A 15,628-nucleotide genomic window follows, 5' to 3' on the forward strand; every position below is an offset into this window, starting at 1 on the left:
GTGTGTGTTGTGCTGGTATAAGAGTGTTTAAACACCTCACTGTCACTGCTTGACTGAGAACAGTCCACCAACCAAAAATATCCAGCAAACAGTGCCATGTGGGCAGCATCCTGTGACCACTGATGAAGGTCTAGAAGATGACCAACTCAAACAGCAGCAATAGATGAGCGATCATCTTTTAATTTAACATCTACAAGGTGGACCAACTAGGTAGGAGTGTCTAATAGAGTGGACAGTGAGTGGACACGGTATTTAAAAACTTCAGCAGCATTGCTGTGTCTGATCCACTAATACCAGCACAACACACACTAACACACCACCACCATGTCAGTGTCACTGCAGTGCTGAGAATGATCCACCACCTAAATAATACCTGCTCTGTGGTGGTTCTGACCATTGAAGAACAGGGTGAAAGCAGGCTAAAAACTTATGTAGAGAAATACATGGACTACAGTCAGTAATTGTAGAACTACAAAGTGCTTCTATATGATAAGTGGAGCTGATAAAATGGACAGTGAGTGAAACAAGGAGGTGGTCATAATGTTATGCCTGATCAGTGTATAGTGATATACATCATTGTTTAAAAGGTTGGTTATGTGTGAAATAGTGCTGGTAAATGTACATGTCAAGCCAAGATTTAATTACACAAAAGTCATTACTGGTAAATGCACCCTTGTATTTTTACATCGATTCACACTTCTCTTCTCTAAACAAATCACTTCTTTAAAGTTTTGATTTAGGCATTTGACAGCATTATGTTGAAATAAAACGTTGCTTATTTCTCTAAACAAAAACTTCCCTGTATGATGCATGATTTGTGCCCACGTAAGAACGCATAGCAGGATATAAAATGACCATGGTGCTTAGTCACAAAAAACAATCACAGCAGCATATGAATGCTCACACTTGCTATCATCGCTGCATGAGAATCATGTAAACAGGAGGCACAATAAATATGCTTCCTACAACATGGCAACCTGAGTTCCCTCATTGTTTATTAGGATTTTAATGTCATGTTTTACGCTTTGGTTACATTCAAGGCAGGACAGGTAGTTACAGAATACACATGATTTATTAGTTCAAGTTCCATGTCAAACACCGTCACTGACTATTTTGTATCTCCAATTCACCTCACTTGTATGTATTTGGACTATGGGAGGAAACCGGAGGTCTCAAAAGAAACCCACACAGATACAGTGAAAACATTTAAATTCTACATTAAAGGATGGTAAGAGAGGTAAAATCACTTTTGGAGAAAAAGGGATCACTGTTGGAGTTAATATTACTATTATTTATTAGGATTTTAACATCATGTTTTACACACTCTGGTTACATTCATGACAGAAACGATAGTTACTGGTTACACAAGATTCATCAGTTCACAAGTTAAATGTCAAACAGTCATGGACAATTTTGTATCTCCAATTCACCTTACTTTGCATGTCTTTGGACTGTGGGAGGGAACCGGAGCTCCGGGAGGAAACCCACGCAGACACGGGAAGAACATGCAAACTCCACGCAGAAAGGACCATGGAATCGAACCAGGACCTTCTTGCTGTGAGGCGACAGTGCTACCACACTGAGCCACTGTGCTGCTGGAGAGTTCATAAGAATAAAATAAAATAGCATCTTGGGGTTACCAAGTGTCCCAAACTACCATCAGGCGCCACCTTCATGCCAACAAATTGTTTAGAAAGCACAGATGAACCTAGTGCTAGTTCACTATACCTGTACTCCACACTATAAAGTCACAATATCTGATCTCAGTACGGTGCTGAGTCTTTTCTTTGTGCTTTGACCTAGCTGGAAAAATCAACAGCAAGTGCTGTGTTTGTTCTCTCTCTACTAAGAGACTTCTCTTATCTTTGTGGCATAATATCGCAGTGGGTAGTGCTGTTGCCTTGAGGCAACCAGTGGCCAGTGTCTTTTGGATTTTCCACTGATCTTTATTTCAATATTTGTCAGCTTTAGCATATCTTAGCCTTTTCACCTGGTTTTCCTTCCATTAAAGTGGTTTCTTGGCTGCTACCCTTCCAAAAAACCATTCCTGATCAAGCTTCTTTGGACTATAGAAAGGCCAACTTGGCATCTCAATGAAGCTGCCAGATGCTAAGCTAGGTCCTTGTTGGACTTCTTCCAGTCCCTCAGGGAATAAACTCTGAGTTGTGAATTTTAAAAGCCACAATGGAAGGAAAATTCAATTATAAAAATGTCACAGTCATAAAGGAGTAAAAATATTATTAACTGTTACTCATTGAGCAGATCTGTTCAGCCTTTGCATTTGTGTGCTAAGCAAATATCATGCCCAGGAAAGTGTACTGCACTAATGTTCTTTGACAAATTCCATTTACGAGGGTATAATATAGAGGCATGCAAATCTCTGTAGTGTTCCAGGGAAATATAAAATCTGCATGGTGTTTTATTTAGTCACAAAAATGATTACAGCAGCACACGTATGCTTACGCTGACCCATCATCACTGCATAAAGGATAATGTTTAAAGTAAAATAAGCTTTCATTACCTGACCCTTAGGATTAAACTGAAAAATACTTACTACCTACAACAAAAACATTTCTAAGTTTGACTGTGCAGTAAAGACTGATATTCTATGTACACCGGTCAGGCATAACATTAAAAGCACCTCCTTGTGTCTACGCTCACTGTCCATTTTATCAGCTCCACTTACCATACAAAATCACTTGTAGTTCTACAATTACTGACTGTACTCCATCTGTTTCTCTACATACTTTTTTAGCCTGCTTTCATCCAGTTCTTCAATGGTCAGGACCCCCACAGAGCAGGTAGTATTTAGGTGGTGGATCATTCTCAGCACTGCAGCGACAATGACATGGTGGTGGTGTGTTAGTGTGTGTTGTACTGGTACGAGTGGATCAGACACAGCAGCGCTGCTGTAGTTTTTAAATACCGTGTCCACTCACTGTCCACTCTATTAGACACTCCTACCTAGTTGGTCCACCGTGTAGATGTAAAGTCAGAGACGATCGCTCATCTATTGCTGCTGTTTGAGTTGGTCATTTTCTAGACCTTCATCAGTGGTCACGGGACGCTGCCCACGGGGGCGCTGTTGGCTGGATATATTTTGGTTGGTGGACTATTCTCAGTCCAGCAGGGACAGTGAGGTGTTTAAAAACTCCATCAGCACTGCTGTGTCTTATCCACTCATACCAGCACAACACACACTAACATACCAGCACCATGTCAGTGTCACTGCAGTGCTGAGAATGATCCACCACCCAAATAATACCTGCTCTGTAGTGGTTCTGTGGGGGTCCTGATCATTGAAGAACAGCATGACAAGGGGCTAACAACAAACGGTGTAAGTATACAATGGCTTCATTGCAGACCAAACAATACATGCATGCCTGACTTAGCAGTGTGGGCATTATTTTCTTATAATATGCACTGGGTTTAAGTCTGGGTCCTTTCTGTGTGGAGTTTGCATGTTCTCCCTGTGTCTGTGTGAGTTTCCTCAGGGTGCTCCGGGTTTCTCCCACAGTCCAAAGACATGCAGTAAGGTTAATTAAAGCTATTAAATTGCCCTAAGTGTGAGTGTGTGTTTGTGTGCCCGCCCTGTAATGAACTGTCGACCTGTCCAGGGTGGTTCCTAAATTTTGCCCAGTTAATTGTACTCTCAGTGACCCTAATTGGAAAAAGGCGGTGGTAAAACAGACAATGAATGAATGAGTACATCACTTTGTAATATTTGTACAATCAAATCTCTAGTCCACTTTTAAATGACCAGACCAGTTTTTGAAACTAGACAAAAAGTTATAGACAATCTGTGTGCCTGATGCTCAGATAGACAGATGGCTGTATTTATGTATGTGCACGGCAAAACAAAGCTTAATGTAACGTAATGCCTCTGACGCTTAAGGGAGGATCAAAGATTTTCTTCAATTTCAGGAGCAAAAAATAAGATATGCATTAAGGTTTAAAAATACACCTTAATTGCTGCAAATAAGAGAACAGAAGAAAAGAAAGTTGTTAAATAAGATATGAATGCCACCCTAAAGAAGGCACTCTTGTTTACTCCATAAATGACATTCAGATTGCAGCATCTGAAAATGCAAGAGCAGTTCTGTATAGCCAGTTTCTGTTCTACTGTTCTTCTAATGCTGCTAACCTGTCACTATTGGGTGGGACCCGTCGTTTTAACATCTGATGAATTCTTTTCATGGGATTTACACAAGACTGCTGTTAAGTGTCTAGTAATCTTGATAATAGACTAGTGCAACTCTTTTGTCTACAGGAGACCTAAGCATTTCCTTTCCTGGCTTTCCTTTTCTTTAGCTACCTGAAACAGACTTTTAACAATGGTTCTTAAAAGATATTTTGTGTTCATTTACACAAAACTAACGTGAAAAAGTGTATGTACATATATACTGTATATATATACAGTATATATATATATATATATATATATATATATATATATATATATATATATATATATATATACACACACACACACACACACACACACACTAGGAGCACTTTGTAGTTACTAATTACTGACTGTAGTCCATCTGTTTCTCTGCATTTTTTTTGCCTGCTTTTACCCTGTTCCTCAGTGGTCAGGACCCCCATAGGACTACCACAGAGCAGGTATTATTTAGGTGGTGGATGATTCTCAGCACTGCAGTGACAATGACATGTTGGTGGTGTGTTAGTGTGTGTTGTGCTGGTATGAGTGGATCAGACACAGCAGCGCTGTCTAGAGTTTTTAAATACTGTGTCCACTCACTGTCCACTCTATTAGACACTAGTTGGTCCACCTTGTAGATGTAAAGTCAGAGACGATCGCTCATCTATTGCTGCTGTTTGAGTTGGTCATCTTCGAGACCTTCATCAGTGGTCAACCAAATAATACCTGCTCTTTAGCCAGCCTGGAAGAGTCCTGACCATTGAAGAACAGCATGAAAAAGGGCTACCAAAGCATGCAGAGAAACAGTCAGTAATTGTAGAACTACAAAGTGATTTTATACGGTAAGTGGAGTTGATAAAATGGACAGTGTGTAGAACAAAGAGATGGTTATGGCTGATTGGTGTATATATACACTGAGGGCAGTGCGGAGAATAGTAAGATGTGTGCAAAATAAATACATTAAAATGAATACATACACACAGTATATATGCTGTACATACACAGTCAGTCAGTCAGTGTCTGTCAGTGGTCACAAAGTCTCCAAAACTACCATAAGACACCACCCTACTGTCACTATACCTGTACTAAGCACTACAAACTCTCATCTCAGTGCAGTGCTGAGTCTTTGCTTGGTGTTTTGACCTAGCTGGTAAAGTAAACAGCAAGCTCTGTGTTTGTGATGTCTATTAAGAGAGTTCTCTAATCTCTAAATACAAATCACAGCAACACATTTACGCAGTAGGTAGTGCTGTCGCCTCACAGCAACAAGGGCCTGGGCATTAGAAGTGAAGTTTTTAAGCATCCCTTTGTTCTGATTCTGTTCAGCCACAGCACTTGGGTTAGGAATAAGCTCAGCAGTGAGTCATCCTAGCCGTCTCTCGTCACCATTTCATTTTGAAAGCCAATGTCTGTCATAGCATAAGGAAATATTGGTGGTCATGGCATAAAATCTACACTGATCAGCCATAACATTAAAACCACCTTCTACACTCACTGTCCATTTGATCAGCTCCACTCACCATATTGAAGTGCTTTGTAGTTCTACAATTACTGACTGTAGTCCATTTGTTTCTCTGGATGCTTTGTTAGCCCCCTTTCATGCTGTTCTTCAATGGTCAGGACCCCCACAGGACCAATACAGAGCAGGTAGTATTTGGGTGGTGGATGATTCTCAGCACTGCAGTGACACTGACATGGTGGTGGTGTGTTAGTGTGTGTTGTACTGGTATGAGTGGATCAGACACAGCAATGCTGATGGAGTTTTTAAATATCGTGTCCACCCACTGACACTCCTACCTAGTTGGTCCACCTTGTAGATGTAAAGTCAGAGACGATCGTAACATGCTAACAAAGCATCCAGAGAAACAGATGGACTACAGTCAGTAATTGTAGAACTACAAAGTGCTTCTATATGGTAAGTATGGACAGTGAGTGCAGAAACAAGGAGAATGTTATGGTTGATCGGTGTATATCCACATATTGGAGCAGCATATGCTTCCTTTCAGATGAAATAACTTAAAGAAACATCAATGCTTATTTCCACATGACAGATTCAGCATGTTACAGCAGCATGGGAGTATAATCAAAGTGCAGGTGATAGAATGGCCTGACTGCAGTTCTCTCAAAAACACTGTGGTGCATATAGCCAATAAAAGCCCTGCATTGTTTATTACAAATGGCATTTAAATGCATGAATTATCTTGGCTTGTCTGGTCCACTCAACGTTTTGCTTTTGATGAGCAGTTGCCTTGGCATTGGCTGATTTGCTATGTAATAAAACACCAGTCATTGACTGTTTTGTAATGCTTATAAGTCACACTGGCACAAGTGAAGGCAATATTTACCTACAGTTAAATTACTACCGCTACCTTTTTAACTTCAGCAATACTTTATTTTCTTGGACAATGCTTTTTTCGGTACAAGTATTGTTCCAACTCTGTTTGGTCACTGTACAGTATGTTTCAAAGTAAGTGTGGTGCTTTCTGTAGAGCAGAGATAACAAACAGAAAGAATGGCTGACCTGGAGGGAGATGAGAAAGCAAGAGGGTAAGAGGGAGAGAGTGTGGTGGACCACTGTGAACTGTGATGGTGGGTGGGGGTGGGGTGGGTAGTGTTGCAGCTGCAGCCTGTATATTCCTTGCATTTCAATGAGCTGTTTCTTTTTTTTTTTATTCAACCCACTACTCTCCCTTTCTCCCCAAACCATTTGCTGTTAATTTTCTACTAAGCCCTTTTCTGGTTTGTCTAGACTAAACGATATAATTAGTTTATTAATTTGTTAATTTATTCATTTATTCATCTTGACTAACCCCTTATACTGGGCAGTGCAAATCTCAGAAATCCACTGGGATGTTTCCAGAGGCTGGAGGAAAAATCAGTACTTGCAAGAAATCTCCATGCATACGTAAATAAGACGCAAGACTATACATAGACAGTAATCAAAAACAGGTTCCTGGAATGTTAGAGCACCAACACTACCTGCTTTGCCACCATTTACTAAGATGCTCAGTAAATTATATGATTCATGGACAAAAGTATGACCATAGTATAAGAAAACAATAACTGGAGCTAAGGATTTAATCTAAACACTGAAAGTGTAAGTAATCACCACTACCTGCATCATCATTTTTGTCAATTTAAACAAACCCCAATTCCAGAAATGTTGGAACATTTTGTAAGATGAAGTAATAAGAAGAATCTATGAATTTTAAGCCATTGTGGATTTCACACTACATGACTGATTGGCGATAGGGGGTCACACACTATACAATCTACCATCAGATGAGTCTGTCTGCTCTCCCAAACTATGTTTTGTCACAAAAACACACGTGAGAAGTGACAAGGGGTGTAATGATACCATGTCCAAAAACGCACGTCAACAAAAAGCGAGCGATCAAAGTTGTTTGTGAGCTGATATGCAGCGTGAAAGCAAATAGGAAAAATAAATGAATCTGAGTGGATTGGGCTAGTATGAGGCTAGAGTGAGTTGGAGGTAAATAAATATTTGTGCAATGCAACGTTGGGATTATGGTTTGGCGTGGACAATAAGCTCACAAATACTGTAAAGCTTGTGTGTGTGCTGATGTATTCTGATAGAAACTATATTATGCCTCTGTTTTACAACTCCTCCCCTGGGATTCCCATCTTGCGTTCTCACTGGCTGTAGTTTGACATAGCACTCGCTGCCACTAGCAACCTGATCGCAGCACCTTTCACACTACAGGATTTAGACTCGCCGACTGGTCCAGCTATTTAACATGCTACAAATTTTTATTAAGTCTGCGAGCCACTTGAATCGTTGAACAGTTCAAACATAACGAGTGAACGCTGAGTTGCCTCCGAGCTGGCACATCTAGCAGTGACCTGTCGGCGAGCGAAAATCAGGGCAAAAATCGTGTAGTGTGAACTAGGCATTAGACAGTTTAGGATTTAACCTGAGACTCTTCAGCAGTGAAGCATCAACACGGCCTGCTTAATTCATACACATACTAACTGAATGAGCTTTTCCTTTATTCATAATGCTTATTTTTATATATGTACATTTACTAATCAGTTTATCTAATACATATAACATACAGTATATGTGTACTTTAATCCACAGTAGCTCTGTTGATATAAATCATCACCCCCTACCTCAGCCATAAATAAAAAAGAACCAACATAGTACCAGTGCTGACCAGATGTTATGGGGAGCATTCTCAGCATGATTGTGACACTGACATGACATTGACATGTTAGTGTTGTGCTGGAACAAGACTATCAGGTACATCAACACTGTCTGGGTATTTTAACATCTTACTGCTGGGTTAGAAATAGACCAGCCAACAAATACAACTAATCAAGTGCAAGGGCATTAGTAGGTAGTCTGGCAAAGTAATATAATACATTATGCCTCAACATTAACTTCCCCAAGACAAATGTTTTTACTAGAACTTGTGTGGTGTCCTTGGAATCACCTCTTCACATTATGTTGTTCCTGTTTCTGCTGTCAAAAAATTAAAAATGAATTTACCCAATTTTGTATGAAAAATATGAGCTACAATCCAGCTGTACATCTGTATGGGAACCAACAAGGTTGTGTTTAGTAATGCGACTGGTAAGTGTTCACACCTTAATCAGATCTACCAATACTCTCATAGCAATATGATGTCTGTGTTAGTGCTGTGTTAAAAATGGTCCACCACTCATTCAAATCAATCAGTAATGGTGCAATAGAAAAATAGAATATGGTATCACTATCATGCATCATCCTATTAAACTATTTTGAATCTTAGCAGTGAGACTGGCTATTTCTGGCTATGCCTTTTTATAATTGTACATCATTTTATTTTACCATCGCTTTATCCTGGTAGGGGTCACAATGGATTTGATTTGCCTGAAATCACTTGGCTCAGTGTAGTAACACACCCTGAACAGGACAACAATCCATCACTGGGCTTTGCCCATCCCCCTTCAGTCATAGTCAATCATGTCTGTATGTAGACAGCTGATAGCACTGATGGGGTTTAAAATCCTGGATCCCAGTGGTAATAATGTTATTTGGTATAGTCTGCAATGTGTTTGCAAATAAAGTTTCTTTCATTCTTTTTTGGTTTTGATCACATCAGGCAGGTGTGAACAGTCTTACCATCCATATGGACCATTAGGTAACAACATTTTAATTGCTTAATAGTTATAGCCAGCTTCATTTGGTAAGGTAGAGTGAGTTTGGCTGAAATGTTATACCTGTGCAGAAGCTCATTGTGGCAGAATTAATAACCTGGCAAATGAGCATATATGGGAAAGGCCAACAGACATTCCTAAAAATACCTTTCCCACTCGCCTAAACTATTTCTCTGCTCTTTTTATTTAAAGATTTCTAGTAGTCTATTTATATAACTGACAGTCAGTGGTAGCAGTCAAACACACCGTAACAAGTGTAAGCTAGCTCTGTTGGCTCTTAATATAAAGGCTTTATGATATGGCGGGTACAGTAGACTGTTGACACCTAATTAATTTTAAGATTAATTACCCTCATTAAAAAAAGCACTCTGCTGTGAAGAGTGAGGAGGTCATGGCCAGACCTAAAATATAGTAAAAGAGAGCAATATCAACCATAGCAATAACTTTCATAATTTTTTATTTCCCTGGTTATATCTGCTTTATTCTTTTTCCGTGCATATGTCAGGAGCATTACTGATTCCTGTCTATACAGTGTGGAGGACAGAAGAGCTTCTTAAAGAAGAAGTTACAGGTCTGTGAGAGCCAGACATCTTGCTTGTTTGTGGGTGACCAAATACTTATTTTCCACCATAATTTACAAATAAATTCTTTAAAAATCCTACAATGTGATTTCCTGGATTTTTTTTTCTCATTTTGTCTCTCATAGTTGAAGTGTACCTATGATGAAAATTACAGACCTCTCTCATCTTTCTAAGTAGGAGAACTTGCACAATCAGTGGCTGACTAAATACTTTTTGGCCCCACTGTAATTAGGTGCATCTAATAGGCTGTGCCTCTTCAGCAGGCTTTCAAAAGTCGGAAATGCAGCTACAATTCTTTCCATGATGCAGCGCTAGTAAACAGAAAATTATTTATACATATGCTAAGCAAAGAAAAAAAACAAATAAACAAAGAAAGAAAGAAAAAAAGAAAGAAAAAAATAAAAAGAAAAGAAAGAATTACAGAAAGAAAGAAAGAAAGACAGACAGAAAGAACGAAAGAAAGAAAAAAGATTAAAAGACAGAAAGAAGGAAAAAATAAAGAAAAAAAGAAAAAAGAACAGAAAAAAAGAAAAACAAAGAAAGAAAGAAAGAAAGAAAGAAAGAAAGAAAGAAAGAAAGAAGGAAAAAAGAAAGAAAGAAATACAAATAAATTAATAAAGAAATAAAGAAGGAAACAAATAAATACATATAAATTAATAAAGAAAGAAAAAAAAGAAAGACAAAGAAAGAAAGAAAGAAAGAAAAGACAAATAAATAAATAAAGAAAGAAAGAAGGAAAAAAGAAATACAAATAAATTAATAAAGAAAGAAAGAAGCAAAGAAAGAAGAAAAAAAGACAAATAAATAAATAAATAAAGAAAGAAAGAAAGAAAGAAAGAAAGAAAGAAAGAAAGAAAGAAAGAAAGAAAGAAAGAAAGAAAGAAAGAAAGAAAAAAGAAGGAAAGAAAGAAAAAAAAGAAAGAAAGAAAAAAGGAAAGAAAGAAAAAAGGAAAAAAAAGAATGAAAGAAAGAAACAAAGAAGGAAAGAAAGAAAAAGAAAAAAGAAAGAAAGAAAGAAAGAAAGAAAGAAAGAAAGAAAGAAAGAAAGAAAGAAAGAAAGAAAGAAAGAAAAAGAAAGAAAGAAAGAAAGAAAGAAAGAAAGAAAGAAAGAAAGAAAGAAAGAAAGAAAGAAAGAAAGAAAGAACTTAGCTGTTTTGTATTCATATGCCTTATGCATTATTAGGCTTAAAATCAAGAACAACCTCACTAAGATTTAAAACTAAACTTTAAAGAATTTTTGGGGGAGATGGGAGCAGTCCTACATCAATATAGGGGGAAGGGGGGGACAGAATTCTAGATTTTGTTTAATAGAAAACCATTCCACCAAACTGGAAAACTGCTCCAATTCTGCTTAGGGTTAAAACAGGTCTAAATCTAGAGCAAATGAGGATTGAACCCTAGGCTGTTAAGTTGTAAGGCACCAAAACAACATTGTATGCCTGTCTTTCTTGTTATTACCAAAGAGTTAAATAAATTAACGAGTTTTTGTTACAAGGCGTTTTACTGCATTCCTTTTTTCATGCAAAGTATTTAGCTTTGGTGAAAAATTTAGCTTGAATTATTAGACGGAATAAGAAATCTATAAAGAAACTGCTTACTACAGTTCACCTCAGGAATAATTTAATGCTGAATCACACACAGTAATCCATGCATTAAAAAACTGACCTCCCAGTGATTTATCAATAACTGATTTGAATTATTCATTACCCCTATTCCTAATGATTTGGGTCTTATAAATAATTCAAACTAATTTGGTGTGCTGTCCATGTTTATTGGTGTTTAGTCTTAACAACAACTGTGGTCAGCTGACAAATGACCAAATCTAAAAACAACTCTGGAAGTCCACACCACCACTACCTTTAGTAAACGGGTCTGTGTGCAAGTGAAATCAGAGGGCTAATTGCAAGCACTCTTGAACATGAAAAAGCTATTTTGGTTCAATTAAGCAGAACTTTTCCGTCTAAGATGTTGAACTGCTGTGTAGAAGTGCTCTAAATTGGCCTTTTAAATGAGAGCTACAGAGTGAGCACATCATTCCTTCTCTTTTTCTAATGTGTCACATGTTCAACCATCTTATAAACAGATGCTTTATTGGTGAAATGCAGGAAGAGGGTGTAATGACAAGGTACAAAAAACGGCCGAAAGTAGATCAAAAGTAGATAAAAAACACCTCTAATTATTGGCTTCAGGTGTTTCAGCCAAGCCCACTGCAGACAAGACTATAAAATCAATTACATAAAAGAATGAATAAGTGCATTTTCCAGCATGACTTTACTTCTAAGAACAAAGTGAGGTATATAAAGATATGAATTTGGAAAGTTTGGTGTAAAGGAAGTGGCCTTAACCCCACTGAACACATCTGAAATGAATTGGAATGTTGTTTGCAAGCCAGGTCTTCTTGTACAACATCAGTTTCTGACCTCACAAGAGTTTTTTCAAAAGAATTTGAACAATATTCTAACAAACAATGCACATTTTAGACAGACAGACAGACAGACAGACAGACAGACAGACAGACAGACAGACAGACAGACAGATGATAGATAGATAGATAGATAGATAGATAGATAGATAGATAGATAGATAGATAGATAGATAATAATAATAATAATAATAATAATAATAATACATGACAGCAAATTAGGAGTTCAGAAAATAAAGTGAAAGTGTATGTAAGTGGTGTAAGTTCTAGGAAAAACAACCCTAATCAGTCCAACAACATTAGGTCTGGCTGCCTTGACTGTAGGGAGACTCACTGAGTCTGATAGCAGAGGGTAAAAAAGAAAATTTGTGGAAAGTCTTACCAGAAACAATGAAAGCCGTTGATATGGCTAAAAGGGATTTTTTGGCCCTATAGTGTTCTTTATAAAAATGACAAATAAGACTTGTTACAAATAAAGGAATAAAAACAGTGGATTTTAACATTTGATGATTTATTGTTACGAGTTGCATTTTTTGCATCTTCAACTGTAATTCAAATGTTACTTCCAGAAGTGCAGCAAGAGCTAAAGTGTCCATAAATGCTTGGCAGCTCATAATTACCATAACTAAGTCTTACCATCACATGAAGGTGGAGGTCCTTCAAACTCAAGGTGAGTGCCCATGCGGCAGGTTAAAATGCTGTTTCCATTCAACTGGTACCCAGGCAAACACCTGTAGCGCACTATATCACCTGTGAAGTGAATAGAAAGAGAGAACAGAGAAGAGGGTGGGGTACAGAGATTGAGTTGAAATTTTTCCATCATTTATTTATATCCTTTTTAATAAATAAATAATGTGGATGTCTGGGACATGACAAACTCCATAACTGATTATGGAGAGCATGAGCCCAGAAAATGGAGCAGGGTGCATATCAGAGAGAGCAATTACTGGTGAATTTTGTCTGACTCAAGGCTTGATGAAGGACATTTCTTTTCACTGTCTGATATAATCATGGTACGGATACAAGGAGGGAGGAAAAAGACAAAAGATGACTTGACGTACTTGAGCTGCAATGCAGTGTAATTAAGGATGTGGTAAAACATTCTTTTTCACTCAAATGTCTAGGGATTTGCCAGAACTGAGATGCTAAGGATTATAAGACTGGTTGTAGATACATTATAGGACCAAAAGTATGCGGTCATCTAACCATAAGCTTGTTGGACATCCTATTCCAAAACAATAAGTATTATTATAAAGTCCCAGCTCTTTTGCATCTACAGTATAAACCCTTCCACTCCTCAGAGAAAACTTTCCCTTTGCTCATTCAAAGGGGGAAAAAACATTGTGATGTCAGGCACTGATCTTGGACAAGAATGCCTGGCTCACAATCAGTGCTCCCAGTTATCCCAAATGTCTTTAAGGTTAGTAACTGCATTTCCTCCACACCAATTTATCAAACTATGGCTTTATAGCAGGGGTGTCAAACTCATTTTCACCAAGGGCCACATCTGCATTATGGTGGCCTTCAAAGGGCCGATTGTAACGTATCCTGCTGTGATTGCAGTCTGCCTTTTAAGTCTTTGACAATTTGTTGTTTTTCTTGGAGGCTAAATTCTGTGTTTGGTGTCAAAATGCCAAATTTACACTGTATATTTATAATGTATATCTACATTTATATTGTATTACTTTACAACAGACACGGCCTCATAACACAACCATTTTTTCTTCTTGAAGCACAAACTTGTATTTACTTTCTCATCTTTTATTAAATGACCTTCCTTCTGCTTTAATTTTCTCTTGTAAATATTGGAATTATTTGTAAATATTTCTCAACATCACTTGTTTGAAAACCGCCTCAGTTAAACGCTGATGTGGAAATACTGCCGTCCAGTGGCGAGATGCTGTGAACTTTGCGGGTCACAAAATTGGCATGCATTTTGGGAGATGCGGTTTATGTACGATTTTAGCACTCGTACATACTACGTACTCGGGCCTTGAGTTTGACACGTGCTTTATAGACTTCACTTTGTGCAAATGGGCACAATCTAGGAAGGAAATGACCTTTTCCAAAATGTTGCTCTAATGTTGGAAACATACAATTAATGTTAAACATGTTAAAAATGTAATGTCCTGCTAGCCAGAAATGTGACTGGAACACAAGGAAATGCTAAATAAAAAAAACTAACAAAAAGAGTTGTCTACATACTTTTGGCCATATGTTGTGTTTAGAGTAAATGATTTTACAGACATGCATTCAAATACAGCAACAAAGCTAAAATGGTAAATCATACTGTTCTTAATAATGCATGAACTAATTGTGAAATATTACATTTAAACACCCATGGACGAGACTATTTTGCTGCATTTTTAATCGACCCTTTAATACAGGATCAGTAAACAAACTTGTAAACGGAGAATAATTATTTACCTGAAGATGCTGTGTGTATGTGTGTTGTCTACACAGACACCAGCTTTTGCTATAGCAGTGAATTAAGCTAATGTGGTGCATAATCAATGATCAAAACAGCCATGAATCTGTGTGAGTTAGTGCCAGAGGTGACATTATTTAAACCTCGATGGAGTCCTGATTACATGTTGCATTTGTATCAGGCCAACAAAAAAAGTCGCTTACACCAATTCAGACTAGTGCTGCTGACTGTACAAATTACAGGCAGTGTTAGAGATAGTATTTTAGGTCACATAACACTACTTATATCCAAACCTGCTATATGAAGCATATATTTGTTAAGATTTTTTTTATTCCCAATATTTTAATTATTTGTTTAATTACAACTGAATGCTTGCAAATCATTACTTACATTGAGGGCCAAAAGTTTAAGACTACTAGTTAACATGCTTCTATGTTGCATCTCGTTTTTTTCATTCCAAATAATATAGTCAGCATTTTAATGTAAGTAAAAATTTACATGATACATGAATTTCAAAACTCAGCATGTTCCCCCTATTGTTTTAATGACAACATGAATTATTAAATTTTGCTTAGGCCAGCATGAATTCATTCTATCATAGCATGAGGCTTTGCTTTTTGCCAGGCCGCCATTGTAAATAAGAAGCAGTTCTTAATGACTTGCCTGGTTAAATAAAGGTTAAATAAAAATGAAAAAAATGATTTTACATTTTGAGATGTTACTAAATGATGTGTGTGTGTGTCTCTATATCTATCTATTTATATAGTATTTATTCAATTGCTTTGTGCTGGTAAAAGTTGTGGCCGGAAACACTGGGCAATACCCTGGTCAGGACACCAATCCATTGCTGGGCTTTTGCCACTCCCCTT

General features: G+C 37.5%; 1 protein-coding gene across 1 annotated transcript in view; it reads right to left on the minus strand.

The window, feature by feature from the left end:
* Positions 1 to 15,628, minus strand: part of csmd2 (CUB and Sushi multiple domains 2) — a 472,613-nt gene that overhangs the window by 68,653 nt on the left and 388,332 nt on the right. The window contains exon 46 of the mRNA XM_063014411.1: positions 12,968 to 13,081. Within this exon, the coding sequence (XP_062870481.1) occupies positions 12,968 to 13,081 (114 nt within the window). The remainder of the gene's footprint in view (positions 1 to 12,967; positions 13,082 to 15,628) is intronic.

This window comes from Trichomycterus rosablanca, chromosome 2 (genome assembly GCF_030014385.1).
Source record: "Trichomycterus rosablanca isolate fTriRos1 chromosome 2, fTriRos1.hap1, whole genome shotgun sequence".
Classification (NCBI taxonomy): Eukaryota; Metazoa; Chordata; class Actinopteri; order Siluriformes; family Trichomycteridae; genus Trichomycterus; species Trichomycterus rosablanca.